We start from the raw sequence: 21139 nt of genomic DNA, 5'->3' as shown, positions 1-21139 counted from the left end.
GGCGCATATAGGGGTGAAATACCTTGTCTAAGGACATAATATTATGTAAAAATGGGCTTGTTTTGCCATAATCCTGCCCTTGTCTCTTACCTGCCTTGCCCCTTGTCACAAACCTATGCTGTTCCACGTGAAAGCCCAGTGACTTGGTGGGGGCACGGGTCCAGGTTAACTTCCTAACCTGGGAGCTCTCAGGATCAGGCCTTTTTACTGTGTTTGTGCAGTTCCTACCCCAACGGGGCCCCAATCTCTGACTGAAGGTGGCACTAAAATACATCTAATAAATACTGATGTAATCACAATGACACTTACATATTATGAAGACTCCGCTCTCACCTGCCCCAGTACAGGGTCTTCCACTAACATTTATTTCTCTGATTGTTTTTCACCCTGGGAATGGCCTTTTAACACTCCTCCCACCACCACATTTCCCTACCCCAGCCAACTCCTCCCTGCATTTCAACTCAAGAGCAACAGCATCATTCCTGTTGATGTGTTCTGGCAGAGTGAAAGTGAGCAGGGTGGCAGTCAGGACTGCATTTCCCTTGCAGCGCTGGGGACCATAGTTCATGCTCAGAGTTGATGTGATGGATGAATGTGGATGGCAGATGCAGCAATGCCGGAGGAGTTTCATTACAACAGAGCGGCAGGAGAATGGTTTGAATGTAACATTAAAGCCAGCCGTCACCTCTGCTAACTTCTGATTTGTAATTCTATTTTAAATATGTGCATGGCTTGAAGTAGAAGCTGGCTCTGTGGTTAGCACTCCCTGCTGGCCATGCTGCAGAGGACCTGAGTTCAGTCACTCCCTAGATGTTGACAGGGACATTGTTGAAGGGTGTTGCTGACATTTTGGGCCAAGTGAGATCACTGTGACGTAGGACTTTAAAGAGCTAGAAAAAGGCTCAGCAGCTTAATTCACTGACAGGTCCCTCACTTATGGTGACCTGGATTTGAATCCTACTTTAGGACAAAGACACCATAGTGGGTTCCTCCTACTTCCTAGTGGACATTTCCCCCAGCTTGCTAAGCCACCATCTAGGCATGGTCGATGCACTCAGTGGTTTCTGAGATTGGAATAGCAGGGGTTGTGGCAGGTCAGAAGTGAAGGGCATAGACCGAGCTGTGTGTGGGGAGCCCAGGGCTGGAACAGCAGGCAGTGCTGTGGGTCAGGATGGAGATGCATTAGAGGAAAGGTGTCTGGGGTGCACAGAAATAGAACTGTAGGTGGTGCTTCAGTCAGGATTGAGGTGCACCTCAGAGCTGGGTGGGGACCTAGTTCTGGACTATCAAAGGGTAGTGGGGGTGGAGGGGTAGGCAGTACTACAGGCCAAGACTGGAGGGTATTTTTGAAAATATCTCTCTTTTTTTTTTTAAATGTGACCCTTGAGAGAAATTTTGTAAAGGTCCAAGGGGTCCCTGATCCCCGTCCATTAGTGTCCTTGTTACCTGGCTCATTGCCTCCATCCTTTACACCGGGGTTAAGATACTGATCACTGAACTGTATGAAATGTTACTGCTGCCACCTTCAGGCAGGTACTGGAAAGACAAACGGCCAATTCCCTGCCATGTTCTTTTACAGTGGGAATTAATGTTATATAAAAAGTCTTTTCTTGCTCAGTTACTGGTAGGAATGGTCTTTGTGATAATAAAATGGAAGTCTCGAGCAAATTAAGAATGACTGAAATCAAATCATAAATCAAAATGACATAAATCAAAATGAATCTGACTTTGCTCCCAGTATCATTCCACTCTGCATGTCACTTCCCATTTTTCATTGGGCAAAGCAGCGGTTCAGGCAGGTGTCTGGGTGTTCAGCAAATGTCAAAATAAAAGGAGCTGTGCGTGTGTATCAGAGGCAGAGAGAGCGTGCACAAGTTCCAAGACTGTTTACGACTGCAAACATGTAAGCACACGATCTCTCGTTTTTACTTCTAGTGGTGTATCTAAAACCATTACCCATTTATTTCAACTGAATAACTGTTCTTAAAATGTAATTATCAAGCCTAAGGCATTTTTACAGTAAGAATCAATCTTAATCAGTTCACCTGAAAATTGGCTTTTGCTAATGCCACTATAATGAACCAGTGAATGGCGTTCTGCTTCCAACTGAAGCCCCTGACAGTTTTGCATGTTCTCCCAGTCTGTGGAGAGAGCTCTAAGGTGGGATGTTTCAGAGTAGCAGCCGTGTTAGTCTGTATTCGCAAAAAGAAAAGGAGTGGTGGGATGTTAAGCTATAACTTTGCATGAATCCACCTCAAAGGGAGAAGGATGCCCCTTGCCTTCCTGCTAACGATTCAAACGAATGGAAGGTCAACATTGGTGGTTGTAGCCCCGAATAGCTAGAATATGTTTCCTTTTCCATTGAAATATTTGATTTGATTTTTAAGAACATTCTAAAGGGACAAGGTGTGGTTGACTTGCAGATGTAATTTAATCTGTGTGACAACAAGATCAGTAGAAATCCGTTCATGAATTTTTGAAAATTCTAATTAAGAATTTGAGAATATGGGGGGGGGGGAGGGTTAGAGATAAACATGCTCTTGACATTTTTGCAGCCCCAACAGTGCAGCATTGTGCTAGCCATGTGAGAGCCAGAAGGTGAAACTGACTAAAGTAAAAGTTGACTATAAATCAAATAGTAACTATGTTTATAAGAAGTGCCTTTCTTTTCAGGATCTCAAAGCCCTTTGTGCATGCTGTGTAAGATCATTTTCCCTGCTGTATAGATGTGGACACTGAGGCACAGAGATTCTAAGTATGTCACTGAAAGCTAAAATCCCTGCAGTATTTCTCTCCGCTGAAAAATGCAGAGAATGTTTGTGGGGATTTTCTTGTAAGAATCTTTGCTTTGTAATGAGGATGAGCAGAATCCAATCTGGGCATGAATTATGGCTCTCTAAATGCATTCATGATCAAGTTGCTCATGGTAAATTGTTAACATACATAGTCATTCCTCCTCAACATAAGTTTCATATACAGTATCCTCTGATTTCCTCTCCATCCGGGGTTTAAATCCTTTTGCCCCATCTCATGGAGACCTTCCTTCAGCCAGTGGGTGTGACTGTAGTTTGAGCTCATCAGTGCCATTCTTTGGGTCAACCAGAAGGGTCACTAGAAAGCAACCTTGAGACACCCTCTTCTCAGCCTCTTACTGGTTCAGCCGTCCAGAAATCAGAACTGAGAAATGGACAGAGATCTCTCATTTCATAGTGCAGAGTAAAGCTGGTGGGGACATTTTCCATTAACTTTTTTTTTTTGGTTGAAAACTCCAATTCATCAAAACCAAAATGGTTCGTGAAACAGGGGCAGGTTCAGCGACTCTCATGACTTGAAAAATGTTCAGACCAAAGATTTCAAAATCATTGAAATGTTTCATTTTGACGTTTTAAAAATTAAAACATCCAGTTTTCTGGTTTGAAACAACTTTTTGTTTAGAAATTTAAGCTACAGAGACTGGAGGAAAAAAAAGGTTAAACAAAGAGAAAAAGGTGAAATTGAAATGAAATATGACAAAATGTTTCTATTGATCCCAAATGAAAAAAACAATTTTGGGGGTTGTATTTGTCAGATTTTGACTTTTCGTCTTCATTTGTTATAGAAAAAATGTTGAATGCATCAAAAAAATATTCATGGGATGGAAAAAAAAATTCCCGACCATCCCTATAGCAGAGCGCTAACCTCTGGGGGTCACTAATTTGGCTTTCTGTATTGGTTGGATTCTTATATTAAGGATTTTTCAATCAATTTCAAAAGCTCATCATGCTGAGGAGGTAGAAAAGCTTCCAGCAACAAGGTATGCTGTTTGAGGGGAACGATGATCTTGGGGTTCAGACACAAGTCTGGGTGTCAGCATTCTGTGCACTGACTTTGGTCAAGCCACTTAGGGATCAGTCTTGCTCCCATTGTAATGATTGAGAGTTTTGCCATTGACTTAATCAGGAGCAGGACTGAGTCTTTGTGACAGGGTTCCCAAGGTGCAATCTGGACCATGGGACCGCTAAGCCCTCTGTCCCACCAACCTGGGCTGCCTCTCACACTGTGATGCTGATGCCAAGTTACAAGCCTCTGATAGGCACTGCACTTACACAGCCATCCACAGGCAGGAACATGCCCAACTGAGTTACATGAATGATCTCCCAGCCTCTCATGATCTATCAATAGAGAAGCTCCAGACAATTCCCTTCAGCTCCAGCCTTATGCCCCAGAACTGTACTGTCTTGCCCTGATCAGAAGCCTGTCCAGTATAAATGCAATATCTTGTTTGCCACACCGACAAAAGGTTAGTGCATGTGCAACAGCCCCTGTTAACATGAGCTGAGATTTCCTAAGCACTTCAACCAAAACACACTGTTTTAGGTAAAATATAAAACAGATTTATTAACTATAGAAAGACAGATTTTAAGTTATTATAAGTAGCAGGCACAGAGATCAAAACTGGTTATCTAATAAACAAAAATAAATTCTCAGTCTAATTCTAACTTAAACAGACTATGGAAGATTTGAATCAAACAGTCCCTCTTTAACAGATGGCACAGTCATCTTACAGTTCCTCAGTACACAGACTGGACCCCCTTACAGCCTGGGACCAATCTCCCTGGTTCCAAGTCTTTTCTTTCCAGATGATTTTCCAGGTGTTGAGATGGGAAGGGAAAGAAGCCAAGTGATGTCACTGCCTCTCTTTTTATACCTTCTTCCAGCTGCTAGAAAGATCCGATGAAGTGAGCTGTAGCTCACGAAAGCTTATGCTCTAATAAATTTGTTAGTCTCTAAGGTGCCACAAGTACTCCTTTTCTTTTTGCGAATACAGACTAACACGGCTGCTACTCTGAAACCTAGAAAGATCCTAGCTGTGAGGTGGGATCAGGCAGCTCCATTGTGTATGTGCCTTCTCTGAGAAGTCTCTGGGATAGTTGATTCTTCTTGATGGGCCATTAATGCTGTCTGTGCCCTCCTTTGTTGCAACTGAAAGGCTGGCTGTGGGACTCTCCCAACCTCACAGCATATTTCAGTAGCATATTTAGCAATACTTCATATCTTAACATACAATGATAGTACGCACAATCCAACAGAATATTAATGTTCAACAAATCAAGACTTTCAAAATGATCCTCACAAGGTATACTTTGTACAAAATATATCATAATTATATGGCAGTGGTGAATATGGGGGTTCCAAGGTGCTCCTTTGAGGTACAGAGTGTCACAGTCTTTAATCTCTTGTGCCTCAGTTTCTCCATCTACCATATGGGAATAACAATATTTACTGACCTGACATGGGTGTTAAGATGGTTAATTCATCAATGTCCATACAAGTGCTTTGAGATTCTCAGATAGACAATGTCATAGAATTGCCAAGAACTGTCATTCCGATTTATAAAACCTGAGTCCCCAATATGGCCGACCAGCACGACTTTCAGTGCTCAGCTCCTTTGTTCTGTGACTGCACGAGAACATAGCTCCTATTTTTTAGGACTGATTTCTAAAACAAAATCTTTTCCCAGAGTGAGAGAGCAAGCCTGCATGTGCTAAGATGCATTCGTCTGCATGTCGGTGAAAAGCGATTTGATCTGGTGGGTGGAAAAGCTTGAAGTTTGAGCTATAATTGGAATTTAGGATTTTTGAAAAGAAAAAGGAAGATAAGAGACCAGTCAAAGTTGTCAAAATCTCATCCTCCTGTAGATATTTTTGTCCCTAACTGTTTGTATAATCTCTTTTCCTATAACAAGAAAATAATTAAATCACTAGTACCAAATATTTAACATCATGTCATTCTTTATTTTAACCCCTTCCCCTCCTTTGACAAAAGCAATGCTGTATGGTAATTTTGCGGATTTATGATATGTAGTGTTTTTCTATATGTTTTAACTGGCTGGCTGCCTTTGTTTTGTCTATTCTTTAAACTTCTTGCTTGTGGCTTAACTTTTGAAATTCAATAAAAAGAACTGAAAGGAGGTGGTGGAGGAATAAATTGATGAATTTGTAAAAGAAAGATGGAATTTTATACTCAGCTAGAGATTCTTAAGCCAAGTTTGGTATAAAACCCACCCACAGCCTATGCAGTCTGGGTTTCTTTGTGAGAGAATTTAGAGCTAGTGAAAGATGCTGGCTTGACAGCCTTGGAGACTAAGTCCTCTGTTCATAATAGGGGAATTATAAGCTTCCCCACACATCACCCTGGCAGTGTATCCTCAACTTTGTCCTCCAGGGATGACAGTGTCTGAACGGATGCTTCCATTCAATCCTTAGCCTTTCTGATAAGACAGTCAACAAGTTATCTAGAGGGTTGCTTTTGTGATATGGACATTGGTCCACAAGAAACTGGATTGACACCAGGAGTTCCAGCCAGTGAACACAGCTAAGAATTTGGCCCTCCCCTTGACTTGTCTGTCCTGTGGATCAGTAGAGGACTCCAGACCTCAGTGGCAAACAGCTTCCTCGCATCTTTGCCCATAATACAGGTTTTCCCACCACCCTGCTCCTGAGCTGGCTTCTGAGGAGAAGCTACACCAGGTCAAAAGTCATGGGTTGTTTTGTTCCTTGTTCTCAGGATCCAACCCGCGTGGTCAGTCCAGTTATCGACATCATCAACTTGGACACTTTTGCCTATGTGGCCGCTTCCTCGGACCTGAGAGGAGGTGAGTGTGTATTGTGCTCGCTCCCTGTCGGGTGATGCTGATCTGTCAGGTACTAGGCTCAGCAGACACTGGCAGAGGGAAGTGGCTGACTCAGTGTGAAGGAGGCACTGAGTCGGAGCTCCCTACTGTAAGAATTATTTATAATGCTCTGTATACACAGCTGTTTTGTGCAAGGCATGCTAAAAATACACTGTTTCCATCTCTATCAGTTTGCAAGCTAGACTGGCCCTTCATACCACTGACTTGAGGGAATGGAATTCCTTACTAGGGAGCAGTGGCCATGCAGGGGAAGTATCCCATCTAAGCTAACCCCTAGCAGCAGAGAAAACTGGGTGTCATTGAAGGGGAAGGATATAGAGGGATAGTATTGCCATACATATCTCCATAGCTATAAGTTGATTTGTTAGCTGAAGTCCCCTTCTGAGCTTTGCACGTTTCTGGTTGCCTGATTTCCCCATTGTGTCACTCCAGATATATGCCAGTGTAAAACCAAAGTGACACAGTGAAGAATCAGGCCCTGAAATATGACTTCCCTCTGCTAAATGGCAAGATGACTCTTCCCTCCCTGGAGAATGCTGTTCTTTGATTACTCTGAGAGAGAGAAAGAGTGGCTCCCCTCCTTGTTTTTTGTGTAGCACGCGCCCCTGGAGTTTTTTACTCATGTCCTTGGATTTCTCTAGAAAGTGCCAGCTAATGCTCGTGCAGAGACTGTCAGCCAAGCTTGGTTGTCTGGTAGTTTTAACACAGAGGCAAATGGAATCTATTATGAGACTAATGACAGATTAACAGGTTTGTGCCAGAGGAGACATGGCCCATACTGAAGTCCAGTCTCTATAGCCTCTGCAGAAAGGGTAACTGGGCTAGATGAACCATGAATGTATTCTGGTATGGCAATTTATACAGTTCTATAAACAGAACCAAAGCCATTCTTCAAGTTCAAACAGGCTTGGCTCATTGCCTCTTTGCTACAATCTTTGAGCCTCCTTCTCAAGATGGGGGCCCAGCAGATGAGGCAGTCTCTAGTTTCGACCTCAGTGCAAACTTGCTGGTTCTCTGAGATTCCTGTCTCTGAGCCCCTTTGTGCTCTGCACCTCTCTGACTAGAAGCCCCAGAACATGCGACATTTCCTACATGCTTAGAGAATGAACCAGGCTGTGCAACAAAGGAGGCTTTTGTTTGAGGGCCCCTGTTTCACTTGTTGCAAAGTTGAAAGGTGGGTAGCAAATGAGGCAGGGGACTGCAGAAAGGGAGGGGAGAGTCTCTGGGTTTAGGCAGTTGAATGCTGCTAGGAGAATTGGGTTCTCTGCCTGCCACAGAGTTCCTGTGTGGTGCTGCAACAGGCACTTAAAGTAGACTTTTCAGAGATGGTCACTACTTGTGTGTTCCTCAATTTTTGGCGCCTGTTTTGATTTGCAGATGTGTTGAGCACTCACAAATGCAACTGAAGTCGATAGGAGTTGTGCTTTGAACATTCAAAAGGCTGTGTAATACTGAGTACTCTGAAAAATCAGGCCCTACGTCTCTCCAACAGGGCACCCAGAGTTAATGTACACTTTGGACCTTAATGCCTCCATGCCTCAGTTTCCCATCCGTAAAATGAGGATAGTATCACCCCATCATCCTATAGGGAGGTTGTGAAGGTAAATTCGCCAATGCTTTTGAACCCTCAGGTATTACAGTGATGAGCACAATAGAAAAGCCCATGAGGAAATTAATAATAAATAAATAAGGCCATGGGCCCACATGTTGAACGATGGTGGTAAAATGAAATATTATATTGCTGATCATCAACTGAGCCCTGTCTGTTCTGTTCACTGAATGAGGCAGGGCTCCTGTGAAAACAATAGTGTGTGCTCATGTAGTTAAAGACTGTATCCTAATGCATATGCACAAGGGTGCTGAATTAGGGCTTTACAGGCCACCTTTGTTCTGGCACTTCCTGACTTTTTTGAGTGCTGGACATTGCAACTGTAGCTCTCCTTTCAAGTAGTTTTTTGTTTGTAATATTTAAATGTGTTAGACACTGGAATCGTCTCCTCAGAGAACTGGCTGCAGACCCGTTATCTGGGTCATTTAAAACTGGAAAATCAGAAACAATTTTGTGCTTGCTAGGGGATGGGTTTGGTGATCTCCTAGTTTGTGTTCATCTCCAAGTTCACCGTGGTCCTTCTATACTTTGTTTTTAGGGTTTGACTGGAGTCTACATTTCAAATGGGAGCAGCTTTCCCCAGAGCAGAAAGCCAAACGAATTGACCCTACAGAACCCATTAAGTAAGTAGCAAGGCAGCAGAGGGGGGAAAACTGGGGTGAGTGGAGGGCTTTCTTCTGTGGAAGTTGGTGCCAGCTAGTCTGTGTCCAGGGCCTTGTCTGATTTTCCCCTTTTCACTTGCAAGGAAATTTGCACATTAAGGACTCGACTCAAAGCCCATTGAAGTCTATGGGAGTCTTTCCGTTGACTTCACCGGCTGTGGATCTGACCCTGACTGGAGATATTGCTGATTTCTTTAGATACAGCACATGGTTCTATTTAGCTGGTCCAGAAGGAAATCTAATTAGGGACCTGGTTTAACACATATGGCACCATGGAGGAGATGGATAGGTACTCCCACCCGTCCCATAACAGTCCTGAGTCTCATGGATCTGTCCTGAGTTCCAGTTTACTTTGGGTTTTACAACTCAGGGTCACAATTATTATTATTGTAATAAGGTAGTGCCTAAGGGCTCCACATGATTTCCCCACCCCAAAAGGCTAAGTAAAAACAGGCGAAGGCTCCTAGTTCTTCCAGCCTGTGAACAAGACCCTTCTTCTCCCAACAAAGACTCTTACTTTACTTCTCACAACTCATATTTTACCCAAGAACAAGAGGAATCCTTGAAAAAGGATGAAACCCTTGATGAAAGCAAGTGATCCAGATCATGCCTTCCCGACCAGCCTTGCCCTTCTAAGCTGCCTAAGGGGCGGACAGCAAGTCTGAAGGTTATAGGAAGTGAGTGATGAATCTCAGGAGAGTTAATCAAATCAGGAAGAGAAAAAAATCTGTCCTCATCCCTTGGGTTGGAGGGAGTGCCTCACCTTACTCACCCCTTGTTGCTGGCTAAGGTATGGTGTTGGCTGGTATTTTGTCCGGTCCTTGAACAGAAATATTGTTGTTGTGACATGAAGCATGGAACAGGGAATGTGGTGGTGAAAGCTCAGAGCTCCAGAAATGATGCAGAGGACGCACATCATGGGGAACCAAATCTTGCTGCTGCTTGTCCTGGTTCTTGTAACGAGCTCATGTTCATCTCCCGGTGCCCCATCTCATTTTTGTGATTGTCCTGCCTGCAAAAACAATTGGAGCCCCCTCGCGGTGCAGAGAGATCATGAGACACGAGACAAATCCAATGCATCTTAATCGTACATGTTTGCAGGATGTGGCACAGATTCATAGGCATAGGGCCTGCCCCATCGAATGGTTGGTACTCCTAAAATGATCCTCATCTCTCTCTCTCCAACCCCTCCACATGACTTCTCTTTGATAACCTCAGCTAATCCAGAAGGCAAAAAGTAGCCCTGTTTTGAAATAAAGATCAAACGAGGGGTTCTCAAACATTTTTTGCTGAGAACCCCTTTGAAAATATTTCAGACTGTGACGACCCCCCTAAAAAGGGACAAACTCCCCCCCACCATGCCACCCTTACTTCTGCACTGCTTCTGGTGATGGTGGTGGTGCCTTCAGAGCTGGGCATCCAGCCAGCAGCCACCGCTCTCGTGACCCCCCCTTCAATAGTGTTGTGACCTTCTTTTGGGTCGGGACCCCTCGTTTGAGAAATCCTAGATCAAACTCACAGTGATGGCTTTTAAAAATCCCCTGTTGAATAGGCACAGGCTTCCTCTCCCTGTTACACTGGTGTTCCTAATAAGATCTCTTCTGGCACAAAGGCCGTTTAGGTCATGTCATGTAAATAACCCCCAAGTGCTAAGTGCATTTTTGGTTCTGAAGCCTACAATAAGGGCTGTGAACTCTGGGCTCATAGGAGTTGTGTTAATGTGTGCATTAGCCTGTTTTTAAGTGCCAGGCAGTTTATGATCGACAGAAAAATACTAAGCCAGCCGTTAAATGGCTCTGCCATGTTGAGACGTGTGTCCTTGTTTCGGGATAATAGGAAGATTCACAGATATATCGCTCTGAAAGCAGAATAGGAAGAGAAAGGAAGTGGCTTACTGTGCATCTCGGGTTCTACTCTAGTGTTTGAGTAAGGGCTTATCCCCTCTTCCCTTTGTATCTCTGCAGGACTCCGATCATTGCAGGGGGGCTCTTTGTGATCGACAAAGCCTGGTTCAACCACCTGGGGAAGTATGACACTGCCATGGACATCTGGGGTGGGGAGAACTTTGGTGAGTCTCTGTTGTTGCAGGGACGTGGGGATCTTCATCCTCCCAAGAGATGGGGCTGGCTCTTCCTCTCAAGCATGGCTGGTGGGTATCATAGGCCAGTGGAGGCTAAGCATCCTGAAACAGCCAGGCATGGCCTCACCCATGCTCCACCCCGAGGTCCCCTTCTACATCCCAGTCTTCCCTCATGGTCCCAGACCAGGCTGCTCCTCTTCCTGCCCTTGCTTAGCCTCTCCCCCCGAAGTGGGCTGGGGCTGGGGCTAGGGCTAGGATGAGCTGGCTGGTGGCCTAGGACTCAGGGCACCTAGGGTGGGTGATCGGACCGGCTGGCCAGGCTGGGGCTGGCTGGTGCTCCGGGGCTGGGGCCACCTGGGGTTGGGACAGGCCGGTGCTCCAGAGTTGAGGTGGGGCTCCCCCAGCTGTAGTGGGGGGCTCTGGGCTCTGGTGGGGGAGGAGGGGGGAAGGGGCAAGGTAGTGGTGGGGCCTTGAACGGAAGGGGTGGGGCTGGGGGCTAGCTTCCCTGAACGGGGGTAGGGGGGTTCCATGCACCACCCATGCTCTCAAGTAGTGTCTGACTAATACTGGGTTCACTCCAAATGCTCTGAATGGTTTCCCCTAGTTATTTTCATCTGTATCCTGTGCAAGTATGGGAGCCTTTCAATGTCTCAAAGTGTTCCAACGCTGAAAGGACTGCCATTATTGGTCTATAGTACTCCATCTCCTCCATGGTGATCGATATAGTGCTGCTAGATACACTAAACCAAAGATTCTCAACCTGGTGATTGTGAACATGTTACTGGGGAACTGATAGTAATCTCCCATTCCCTCTCATTCTTTCTTTTTTCTTTAAAACATCCAACTATGTTTCTAGCTTTACGTTCACAGATATAATCTTGAAAATGTAAATGGATGAGGTAATACCTGCTTGAATTTGCAGCATGCCTGAAATAGTGGCTCAGGCATTCTCGAAGGGGCACGGGGGTTGCAAACAGCTTAGGTACACGTGATCATGATTTGACAACATTTATAATGTGCAAGCAACATAAAGTGCAGATCAGTAATATATATAGAGTGCTTTAATGAGGCCAGTTTCACAAATCTGAAAACAATTATGAGCCAAAGCAGCTGGGATGAAGAATTTATCAGAAAAATTTGAATGATAATTGGGAATCATTTAAGAACACCTTATTAGAGGCCCCAAAAGCCACAATCAAGGAAGAAGGTTTTACTGGTTAAAAGACCAAACTGGTTTAGAGGGGAAGTGAAGACATCTGTAAAAAAATAAAAGAATAATATATAACAAATTGAAGAAAGGGAAAGTTGATAGTAATTAATATAAATCAGAAGCAGGGAAGCCAAGGGATACAAGGATGAATATGTGGCCAGCAGAGTTAAGGACAATAAGGAGATATTTTAAAATATATTAGGAACAAAAAGAATCCTGACAATGATATTGGTCCGCTAATAGATGGAAATGATAGAATTATCAATTATAATGTAGAAAAGGCAGAATCATTCAATAACTATTTCTGTTCTGTATTTGAGGCAAAACAGATGATATAGTTTCATCATATGGTGATGATCACACACTTTCCATTCCATCAGTGTCTCTGCAGAATGTTAATAGCAGCTACTAAAATGAGACATTTGCAAATCATCAGGTCCAGTTAACTTCTATTCAAGAGTTTTAAAAGAGCTAGCTCAGAAGCTTGCTGGATTGTTAATGTTGATTTTCAAGAAGTCTTGGAGAAATGTGAAAGTTTCAGAAGACTGAAAGAAAGCTAATATTGTGCCAATTTTTTACAAGTGTAAATGGGATGACCTGGGTAATTATAAACCTGTCAGCCATCTCAGGCAAGATAATAGAGCAGCTGATACAGGACTTGATTAAAAAAGAATTAAAGGAGGGTAATATAATTAATGCAAATCAATGTGGGTTTATGGAAAATGGATCCTGTCAAACTAAATCTGTATTTTTTATGAGATTACAAGTTTGGTTGATAAAAGTGGTAATAGTGTTGATGTAATTGACTTGATACTGCACAACATTTTGATTTAAAAATCTAGAACAATAAAAAATTAACATGGCACACATTAAATGGATTAAAAACTGGCTAACTGATAGGTCTCAAAATATAACTGTAAATGGGGAATCATTAGTCTGTGGGGTTCCACAAGGATCAGTTCTTGGCCCAGCACTATTTAATATTTTGATTAATGATCTGGCAAAAGACAATAAATCATGACTGATAAAGTTTGCCAATGACACGAACATTGAGATAGTGGTAAAATTGAAGAGGACAGGTCACTGATTCAGAGTGATCTGGATCTCTTGGGAAACTGGGTGCAAGCAAACAATATGTATTTTTAATACAGCTAAATATAAATCTCTATATCTAGGAACAAAGAATCTAGGCTATACTTACAGGATGGGGTACTCTAATCTGGGAAGCAGTGACTCTGAAAAAGATTAAGAGGTCATGGTGGATATTCAGCTGACCATGAGCTCCCAGTGCAATGCCGTGGCCAAAACAGCTAATGCGATCCTGGGATGCATAAATGGGAATCTTGAGTAGGAGCAGAGAGGTTATTTTACCTCTGTGTTTGGCACTGGTGCAGCCACTGCAGGAACACTGTGTCCAGTTCTGGACTCACAATTCAAAAAGATGTTAATAAATTGGAGAGAGTTCCCAAGAAGAGCCACAAGAATGAATAAAGGATTAGAAAACATGCTGTATAGTTTTCAGAGTAGCAGCCGTGTTATGGTGTATCCGCAAAAAGAAAAGGAGTACTTGTGGCATCTTAGAGACTAACAGATTTATTTGAGCATAAGCTTTCGTGAGCTACAGCTCACTTCATCGGATGCATTCAGTGGAAAATACAGTGGGGAGATTTATATACATAGAGAACATGAAACAATGGATGTTACCATACACACTGTAATGAGAGTGATCAGGTAAGGTGAGCTATTACCAGCAGGAGGGACGGGAGGGGGAAAGCCTTTTGTAGTGATAATCAAGGTGGGCCATTTCCAGCAGTTGACAAGAATGTCTGAGGAACGGTGTGTGTGTGTGGGGGGGGATAAACATGGGTAAATAGTTTTACTTTGTGTAATGACCCATCCACTCCCTATCTCTATTCAAGCCTAAGTTAATTGTATCCAGTTCGCAAATTAATTCCAATTCAACAGTCTCTCATTGGAGTCTGTTTTTGAAGTTTTTTTGTTGAAGAATTGCCACTTTTAGGTCTGTAATCGAGTGACCAAAGAGATTGAAGTGTTCTCCGACTGGTTTTTGAAGGTTATAAATCTTGACATCTGATTTGTGTCCATTTATTCTTTTACATAGAGACCGTCCAGTTTGGGCAATGTACATGGCAGAGGGGCATTGCTGGCACATGATGGCATATATCACATTGGTAGATGTGCAGGTGAACAAGCAAGAATGATAACATCCAAAAACCAATTGGAGAACACTTCAATCTCTTTGGTCACTCGATTACAGACCTAAAAGTGGCAATTCTTAAACAAAAAAACCTTCAGAAACAGACTCCAATGAGAGACTGCTGAATTGGAATTAATTTGCAAACTGGATATAATTAACTTAGGCTTGAATAAAGACTGGGAGAGGATGGGTCATTACACAAAGTAAAACTATTTCCCCATGTTTATTCCTCCCCCTCCCCACTGTTCCTCAGACATTCTTGTCAACTGCTGGAAATAGCCCACCTTGATTATCATTACAAAAGGTTCTTCCCCCCACCCCACACACTCTCCTGCTGTTAATAGCTCACATTACTGATCACTCTCGTTACAGTGTGTATGGTAACACCCATTGTTTTATGTTCCCTGTGTATATAAATCTCCCCACTGTATTTTCCACTGAATGCATCCGATGAAGTGAGCTGTAGCTTTATTTTATGCTCAAATAAATTTGTTAGTCTCTAAGGTGCCACAAGTACTCCTTTTCTTTTATGCTGTATAGTGATGGAGTCAAGATTCTCAATCTATTTAACTTAAGAAAGAAAAGCTAAGGGGTTGCTTTATTACAGGCCGTCAGTGTCTACATGGGGCACAAATATTTAATAATAGGCTCTTCAGTCTAGCAGAGCAAGGTAAAACGTGGCTGGAAGTTGAAGCTAGACAAATTCAAACTGGAAATAAGAGGTACTTTTTTAAACTAATCAATGGAACAATTCACCGAAGATCATGGTGGATTCTCCATCACTGCCAGCTTTTGAATCAAGATGGGAAGTTTTTCTAAAAGTTCTGCTCTAGGAATTATTTTGGGGTAGTTCTCTGGCCTGTGTTATACAAGAGGTCAGACTAGATGATCACAGTGGTCCCTTCGGGTCTTGGAATCTATGAATCTATGAAAAAACAATCATCAGAAGGCTGTGACAACCCTTCCATGACTATACTGCTAAATCGGAGAGAGGTTCCCAGCTAGACCTTGGCAAGATGGAAAAGAGGTCTCAGCATGGAAAAGGTTGAGCACACCTGCCCTATATAGTTTGATGACAAGTGGATTTCGGGCCCTGTGCTTCCAGTCATCTAAATCCACCTCTGCCCTCTATGTTCACACCTGTCCTTTGGGGAGCTCCTAGCTGTGAGCCTCGATGGAGAGGTTAAATAGGTGATATACCATCCCTGTTCACCATATCAGACAGCTAGATCAGGCTGGGTTGTTTCTGTTTGCAGCTGTAATGATGCTGCAGATCGAATCCGGTAGGCTTGCGGCCATGAAAGAAGAATGAGGTACTTGATGACAGGGAGACAGATCCTAAGCTGGTTTTAATACTTCAGCACCTCTGGGGAGTGTGGCTAGCAATGAAAAAAAATTCTGTCTTAACAGATGTAGCAACACTGTCAGGGATCCATAGGAACAGATGCTTGTGTTTTAGAATAATCCCATCCATTGTCTAGCGCTATTGTTGTCTTCCATACACTATTTCTCTAAAGTATTTTATTTCTTTCTTGCAATGTAAAGTGTGTGTGTGAGAGAGAGAGTTTCTTGCCAAGGTTCTGACTTGCAGCATCTGCTCTTTCTTGCACTGCTGTCTGAAAAAATTCATCACAAAAAGCCGCAGTGAGCCCCTTTCTCCCTCGGATTAATCGTCTAAAACATGTCTTTGCAAAGAAAACTAAACATAAATGTAGGACATGCCATGCTGGATCAGGTCCATCTAGTCTGGTGTCCTCATTCCAGGAAGGGACCAAAATGGACTATTATGGAATAGCCTGCCCATAGGAGAAGTTTTTTCCCAACCCGTCAGTTAGCAGTTGGCTTATGCCCTGAAGCATTAGGGTTTACACCCCTTATGCATTGTTCTAACCTATGTTATGTCGCTGGCTGTTTTCATTATCAACAAAGTTCCCTTTGAGGCTGGTCCTGATAACGTCGTGTTCTTACCTTCCCAGTATCAGAGGGCAGCCATGGCCATGGAGTCCCAGGCAGCATTTAACCAAGGTTCAAACTGTAACAGACCCAAATTTTGCTAGCCTTGGGGCTTGCCCATCTCTCTGCTAGATTAAGCTAGACAAGAGTTGCAGGGGTCCCATGAAGTGCAAAAACAAGTGACATTGGCCAAGCTTGGATTATGATCATGGAAGGTGGAGGAGACACTCTTTATATAAGGCCCTGGACTGGCAGGAGACCTGGGTTTGGTTCCCAGTTCTACCACTAACCTGCAGCGTGATCTTAGACTACAAGCCACTTCATCTCGCTGGACCTTCTGTAAACTCTTTGTGGCAGGGAATGTCTCTGACTGTGTGTATATACAGGGCCTAGCACACAGGGGCCCTGATCTCAGTTGCAGCTTCTGGGCACTGGTGTAATAGCAGTAATAATTGTCCCTTTGTATTCTCCATCAGCAGAGTTCATGAGGGTAGGCAGGGTGGAAACCCCACTTGGACCACAGTGAGTCTCACTGGCCCAGAGAGGGAAAGTTGGCTTCTCCCTATAGCAACAGTGGTGTGTCTGACCCTTCATAACAGGCAACGACTGCTCAGTCAGCAAGCTGGGAGCACTCAGACACAAGGTAGCTGAGAAGCAGGACAACAGCTTGTGTGTAAAAGGAAAAGCAATACGACACAAAATGGACCAAACGGGTTAACATAGTGACACCAAAGCGGTGGATTTGTGCCTCCAGCTACATGAGGTTAGCTCCTGCTCTCATGTTTGCATAGCCCCACTGAGGGAGGTCAGAGCATGCCCCTCAGTGTCCTAGTCACAGCGATGCTCACCTTCCAGCTGTGACAGAACAGAATCTCCCCTGCTGCAAGCACTCATGGGGCCAGAGTCTGATCTCACTTGCACCAGAGCAACTCCACTGGCTTCAGGGTAAGTGACTGGGAAATCAGGATCTTGTGGTGCATTTTGAAGGACTGGAATGACTGACTGTTCCTTTCATTATGTTTGCAGTGAAATACAATTCAGCCGTTTGGTGATTTACTCTTCTTCCTAATTAGATAGAGCACTTGGAATACAATGTAGCACTGCAGCGGTGGTTTTTTTTCAGCATTAACAACTGAGCTCCACTGCTTTATGGCAGTGCGATTGACAGCCACAGGGGACTGCCAGACTCCATCGAAAATAAAAGCAAGTTGGAATCTGCATTCAGATTAGAGGGAGGCCTTTGGGGATGTTGTCAATGCCCAAACTGGTTTGAAACTTTGTTCTTGAGCTCTTTGTCAGTAATGTACTGCTGCTGGTGCCAGGCTGCCGAGTGTCAGCCTGCAGATTGAAGGTGCTTCATCCCACTACAGCATGGGCAAGCCTCCAGCACACCTCAAACCTAACCTGCAGGGACCATGGCTAGGACTGTGGCAGGGGTGATTAGTCCCCCTGGCCATTCACTTTCTTTGCAGAGAGTGCCAGCAGAGATGCTAAATGGGATGTGGACCCTTAGCTGGTAGTATTACGGTGAGACCCACCACATATTTCATGTAGACCACTGAACATCCTTTGGATAGTGGTAACATCTATTGAGTACCAACCCTGAATGGATTCAGGCTAGAGACCTAGCAAAGAACAGTTTGGTAGCCCATTAGCAATCCCTTCCACCACCCAGTCCACTCTCTGCTTTGCTGTCTCCGTTTGTCTGTTGTCTTTCCCTCTCTGCAGATGTTGCAGTTCCTCTTGTCAGGCCTTGGTTCCATGTGCCATGTAACTCAGGTGTGCATTGTAGTAGCTGTGTCAAGCAGGTGGCAGACAGTGACAGGAAGACTGGGATGGAGTTGTGGTACAAGCAGAAGAGTGTTCCCCTCAGGAGAGAGCCCTGCGTGGCCGAACTGGGGATATTTTAGAGTCTGATACTTTCTGTTACACACCAGCTTCCTGAAATGTGTTTAACAGAACATGGATGGATTTTAGCAGTAACAGAGGCAAAAATAACAATGCACCAGGGATTGGCTTTAAACTCCAGAAATGGTTTGTGGGTAAGGGACAGGTCTAGGCACCAGGGCATCTGGCTTCTATTCCTGGCTCTGTGTGACTTGGACACATGCTTTAACCTTGTGTGGCCTCAGTTTTACTATCTGTTAAATGAGTATAAAACCACCACCCTCCAGGGGGTTGTGAGGATTACTTACTACAGTAGCACTCTCAGCTCCTTGGAGGGAAGGGGATATAGATAGCGCCAAGTATTATTTCCATACCAATAAGCTGGGAAGAAATTAAGGCTTTGAATTGCCCCTACTGGGATTAGACCTGATGTCTGCAAGACTGCTAGATGTTGGGAAGTTGCCGCTTCACTTACAGAGTGTCTCCTGCAGCTTGAGTAACGTGCTTTCAGGCTGATTTCCAGTGCATTGAAATCACATCATCCTTCCTCTTCATTGTGACTGAAGACACAAGCAAGCAGGGGGTTGAAATATACAGCCCCCCCCCCTTCTCTCTAAACCCTTCAGAGAGCCATAGTCCCTAATGGGCTGAACAGAAAGGGAGAGGAAGAGGATGAATGGTGCAGCATCCACAAGCCTGTTCCCAGCTGCTTGGGCTAACTGTGCATTCATCAGTGCCCCCTTTTGACTGCAGCGATATTCAGGGACCATACAGCACGGGACACCGGGGCAGATGAAGAACAGCACCCGGCTGTGAAGAGAGCTGGATGTAACAACTTAGAGCCTCCAAACCCCTCACTAATCTCATTTCCTTTCTGTTGCGATTAAGGTGGCTCCCAATATAGCACAAAGCCACGGCACAAGGGCATGTTTTATTGGCCCATTAATACCCGCCCTTGGGGGAATTGTGAGGTTCCGCTTCTCGCTGGCACTTTCTCCTCAATAAATGCTGCAGCAAAAGGGAAGGGGTGGGGGGAAGAGTGGCAGCAGGGAGGGAACCCCTGAAAGGAGGGACTTGCATCTGTTCCACCTGCTGGGCTTCCTCTCCCGATCTCTGGCAGCACCTCCTGCTGGGGCCTTGTTATTAGAGAGGGGCTCATGCCATGAAATTTGGATCCAGATGTCAAACGTCCCAAAGTCAAGAAGGCTTTGCAGCTAGCTTGGTTTCTCCTGTGTTTTCCCAGAGAGAAGCCGCAGTGTGTGGTGAGGGCTGGGAACAGCTGTGTCTGGACACCTCCCAAAGCAGTGCATAGGTGGCTCATTGCTGTCACATGAGTTCTATGATCATGACTGGCTGTTTTGTGCTATCTGATACTATTATCACCATGCTTAAAGGAATACTCACCCAATTCCACCCCCCCCCCCCAAATTTGGGTTTTATATATTAAAAAATACCTTTTACAAAACCTGAATGACAAATACGCTTCCATGAATTAAAACAAAAATTGCACAGTAATCATCCCAAAGCCAAGGGAGAGGGCATACAGGAGTCCCTCCCTTCAGGGAACTCAACCCTCAAAGAGAGAGAAAGAGGGAAAGCCTTGTTTATGATCTGAGACCCAGGAACATCTCGAGATCTGGTGCTGGCTCTGTCACTGACTTTCTGTGTTGCCTTGGAGAAGTCACCTTACCTCTGTGCCTCAGTTTACCCCCATCAGATGTTAACAAACTGAGCATTCTGAGGAGAGCAGCAGAAATTATTAGGGAAAATGTTAAGCACCAAAGATTGTTTCTAGAGCTTGATCACCCCACGACAAAGCTGGGGACATAACACTCCACGTATACTTGCAGGGTGTCCACGGGGAGAGCGGAGAATCATCAGAGTGATGCACGAGGTGTAACTGAGAGTAATGGGGTGGAATTAAGAAAGCTGAATGTCAAGTCAGACCTCCTGACAATGAGATGTATTAAGCTGAGGAACAGTCTCCTAAGCGAAGAGGTGGAAGAGCCGTCTCTTAGGACTTTTAAAACTAGGCCAGTTGGGGGACATTTCAAAGGTACAGGTGGCTGATGGGTGCTGAACTCCCACTGACTCTATGGGAGTTCGGCACGTAATCACCACATGTGCCTTAGAAATCTCCCCCATTGTTATTGGTGGTTATTTGTATTGAAGTAGCAACTGAGCAGCACCAGTGTGCTAACACTGGAAAATGAAGTGTAAGGAACAGTCCGGCATGGGCAGGGCAATGAACTGGATGATCTAATGGGTGTCTTTCATGCCCAGTTTCTGTGATTCCACAGTGAAATGGGGCAGACAGTACTTTCCTGCCTTCCAGGGGAGGAGCAAGTCAATGTTTGTAAAGCTTGATGAGTGCTAAACATTGCACTGCAATTTCAAAAATCACCATCGTTATCCAGGGTGCAAGAAACTGTGAAACCGGTCTCTTCTTCTTTTTTCTCGGTTTCCCAAGGGGTGTATGAATCCCTATTCTGTCGAAAGGTGATGATCTGGCGATGAAGTTTCAGATTTATAGATTTGAAGGCCAGAAGGGATCATTAGATCATCTCCTCCTGCATAACACAGCCATAGAATTTCAGCCAGTTACTCCAGTATTGAATCCTTAATCCACAGGGGATATAAATACTTCCAAAAAGGCCCACCCAGATGGTCAGAAACTGGCTGTGGGCAATTTGGATTAAATTCCCTGACGCCAGCAGCATTGTTTTCCAGGCTGATCCTGCAGAGAGCTGTGCAGGCAAATGTATGTTTGAGTGACCTTGTTGTACATGTGCATGCAGCATAGGCACCAAGGGCCCCATCGTACAAGATGCTGAGCACTTCCTGGGA

General features: G+C 44.3%; 1 protein-coding gene across 4 annotated transcripts in view; it reads left to right on the top strand.

The window, feature by feature from the left end:
• GALNT14 (polypeptide N-acetylgalactosaminyltransferase 14) overlaps nt 1–21139 on the top strand; it is a 186341-nt gene that overhangs the window by 136545 nt on the left and 28657 nt on the right. For 3 of the 4 annotated variants that reach the window (XM_043511652.1, XM_043511653.1, XM_043511654.1), the window contains exons 7-9: nt 6547–6634; nt 8821–8905; nt 10909–11093. In XM_043511652.1, the coding sequence (XP_043367587.1) occupies nt 6547–6634; nt 8821–8905; nt 10909–11093 (358 nt within the window). The remainder of the gene's footprint in view (nt 1–6546; nt 6635–8820; nt 8906–10908; nt 11094–21139) is intronic. The other variant, XM_038395335.2, reaches the window with a different exon arrangement.

Source organism: Dermochelys coriacea, chromosome 3 (genome assembly GCF_009764565.3).
Source record: "Dermochelys coriacea isolate rDerCor1 chromosome 3, rDerCor1.pri.v4, whole genome shotgun sequence".
NCBI lineage: Eukaryota > Metazoa > Chordata > Testudines > Dermochelyidae > Dermochelys > Dermochelys coriacea.
This window is presented reverse-complemented; position numbering and strand designations above follow the sequence as displayed.